This window comes from Octopus bimaculoides, chromosome 21 (genome assembly GCF_001194135.2).
Source record: "Octopus bimaculoides isolate UCB-OBI-ISO-001 chromosome 21, ASM119413v2, whole genome shotgun sequence".
NCBI lineage: Eukaryota > Metazoa > Mollusca > Cephalopoda > Octopoda > Octopodidae > Octopus > Octopus bimaculoides.
Window position 1 is genome coordinate 37,639,071 of NC_069001.1, and position 910 is coordinate 37,639,980.

Consider the following 910-nt stretch of genomic DNA (forward strand, 5'->3'; position numbering starts at 1 on the left):
ATATATATATATATATATATATATATATATATATATAATGTAAGATATAAGTTAGAGGTATTGAAACCCTCTAAGGAATAGGTGTATCCAGAGGCACTGCTGGTAATTACCTCAGTATGTATGGTCCTTGTTATAAGGTATACGGTAGTAGGTAATTTAAAAGGTAAACCGTAGTTTAATGTATATAAAGACAATAAGCAAATAGAGAAAGAAATAACATTGAGAAGTGGATCTTTGGTGTTATAAAGCTATTATTTAATTAATTATTATTTAATCAATTAATTAATTAATTAAATAATGGCTTTATAACACCAAAGATCCATTTCTCATTGTTATTTATTTCTCCATTTTCTTATTCTCTCTCTCTCTCTCCATATATCGTTTAACGTCCGCTTTCCATGCTAGCATGGGTTGGACATATATATATCTATTATATATATAAGAAATAATTGAGACTCAGTTGAATCAGTTATTTAAGTTGAAACACCAAGTCAGTCTGGTATCATGCAGCTGAAGATGGTACTGCATTTAAACTGATGTAATGATTGAATTGTTCAATTAAATGGAGCCACTTGAAATGGTCATTCTGCATCACTACTTGATATCCTGTTGCTTATTTTGATATATATATACACATACATGTGTGTGTGTATGTATATATACATATGCACACACATTATATATAGACTGCCTTACCTTGATTAAGTAAGTGAGAATGAGGCCGATTGATTCACCGCTTCTTTTGCAGGCTGCATAAATACACACACCAAATATCACAATGCTACCAGCAAACTGGAGGAGGAATGCAGACCATCTGGAAAGAGAGTCATCATCATTATCGTTATCATCATCATCATCGTCACCACCACCACCACCACCACCACCACCACCGCCACCACCACCACCATCA

General features: G+C 33.2%; 1 protein-coding gene across 1 annotated transcript in view; it reads right to left on the reverse strand.

The window, feature by feature from the left end:
* Positions 1-910, reverse strand: part of LOC106868811 (ATP-binding cassette sub-family C member 2) — a 25,044-nt gene that overhangs the window by 9,974 nt on the left and 14,160 nt on the right. Inside the window, exon 13 of the mRNA XM_014914231.2 lies at positions 697-814. Coding sequence (XP_014769717.2) covers positions 697-814 — 118 coding nt within the window. The remainder of the gene's footprint in view (positions 1-696; positions 815-910) is intronic.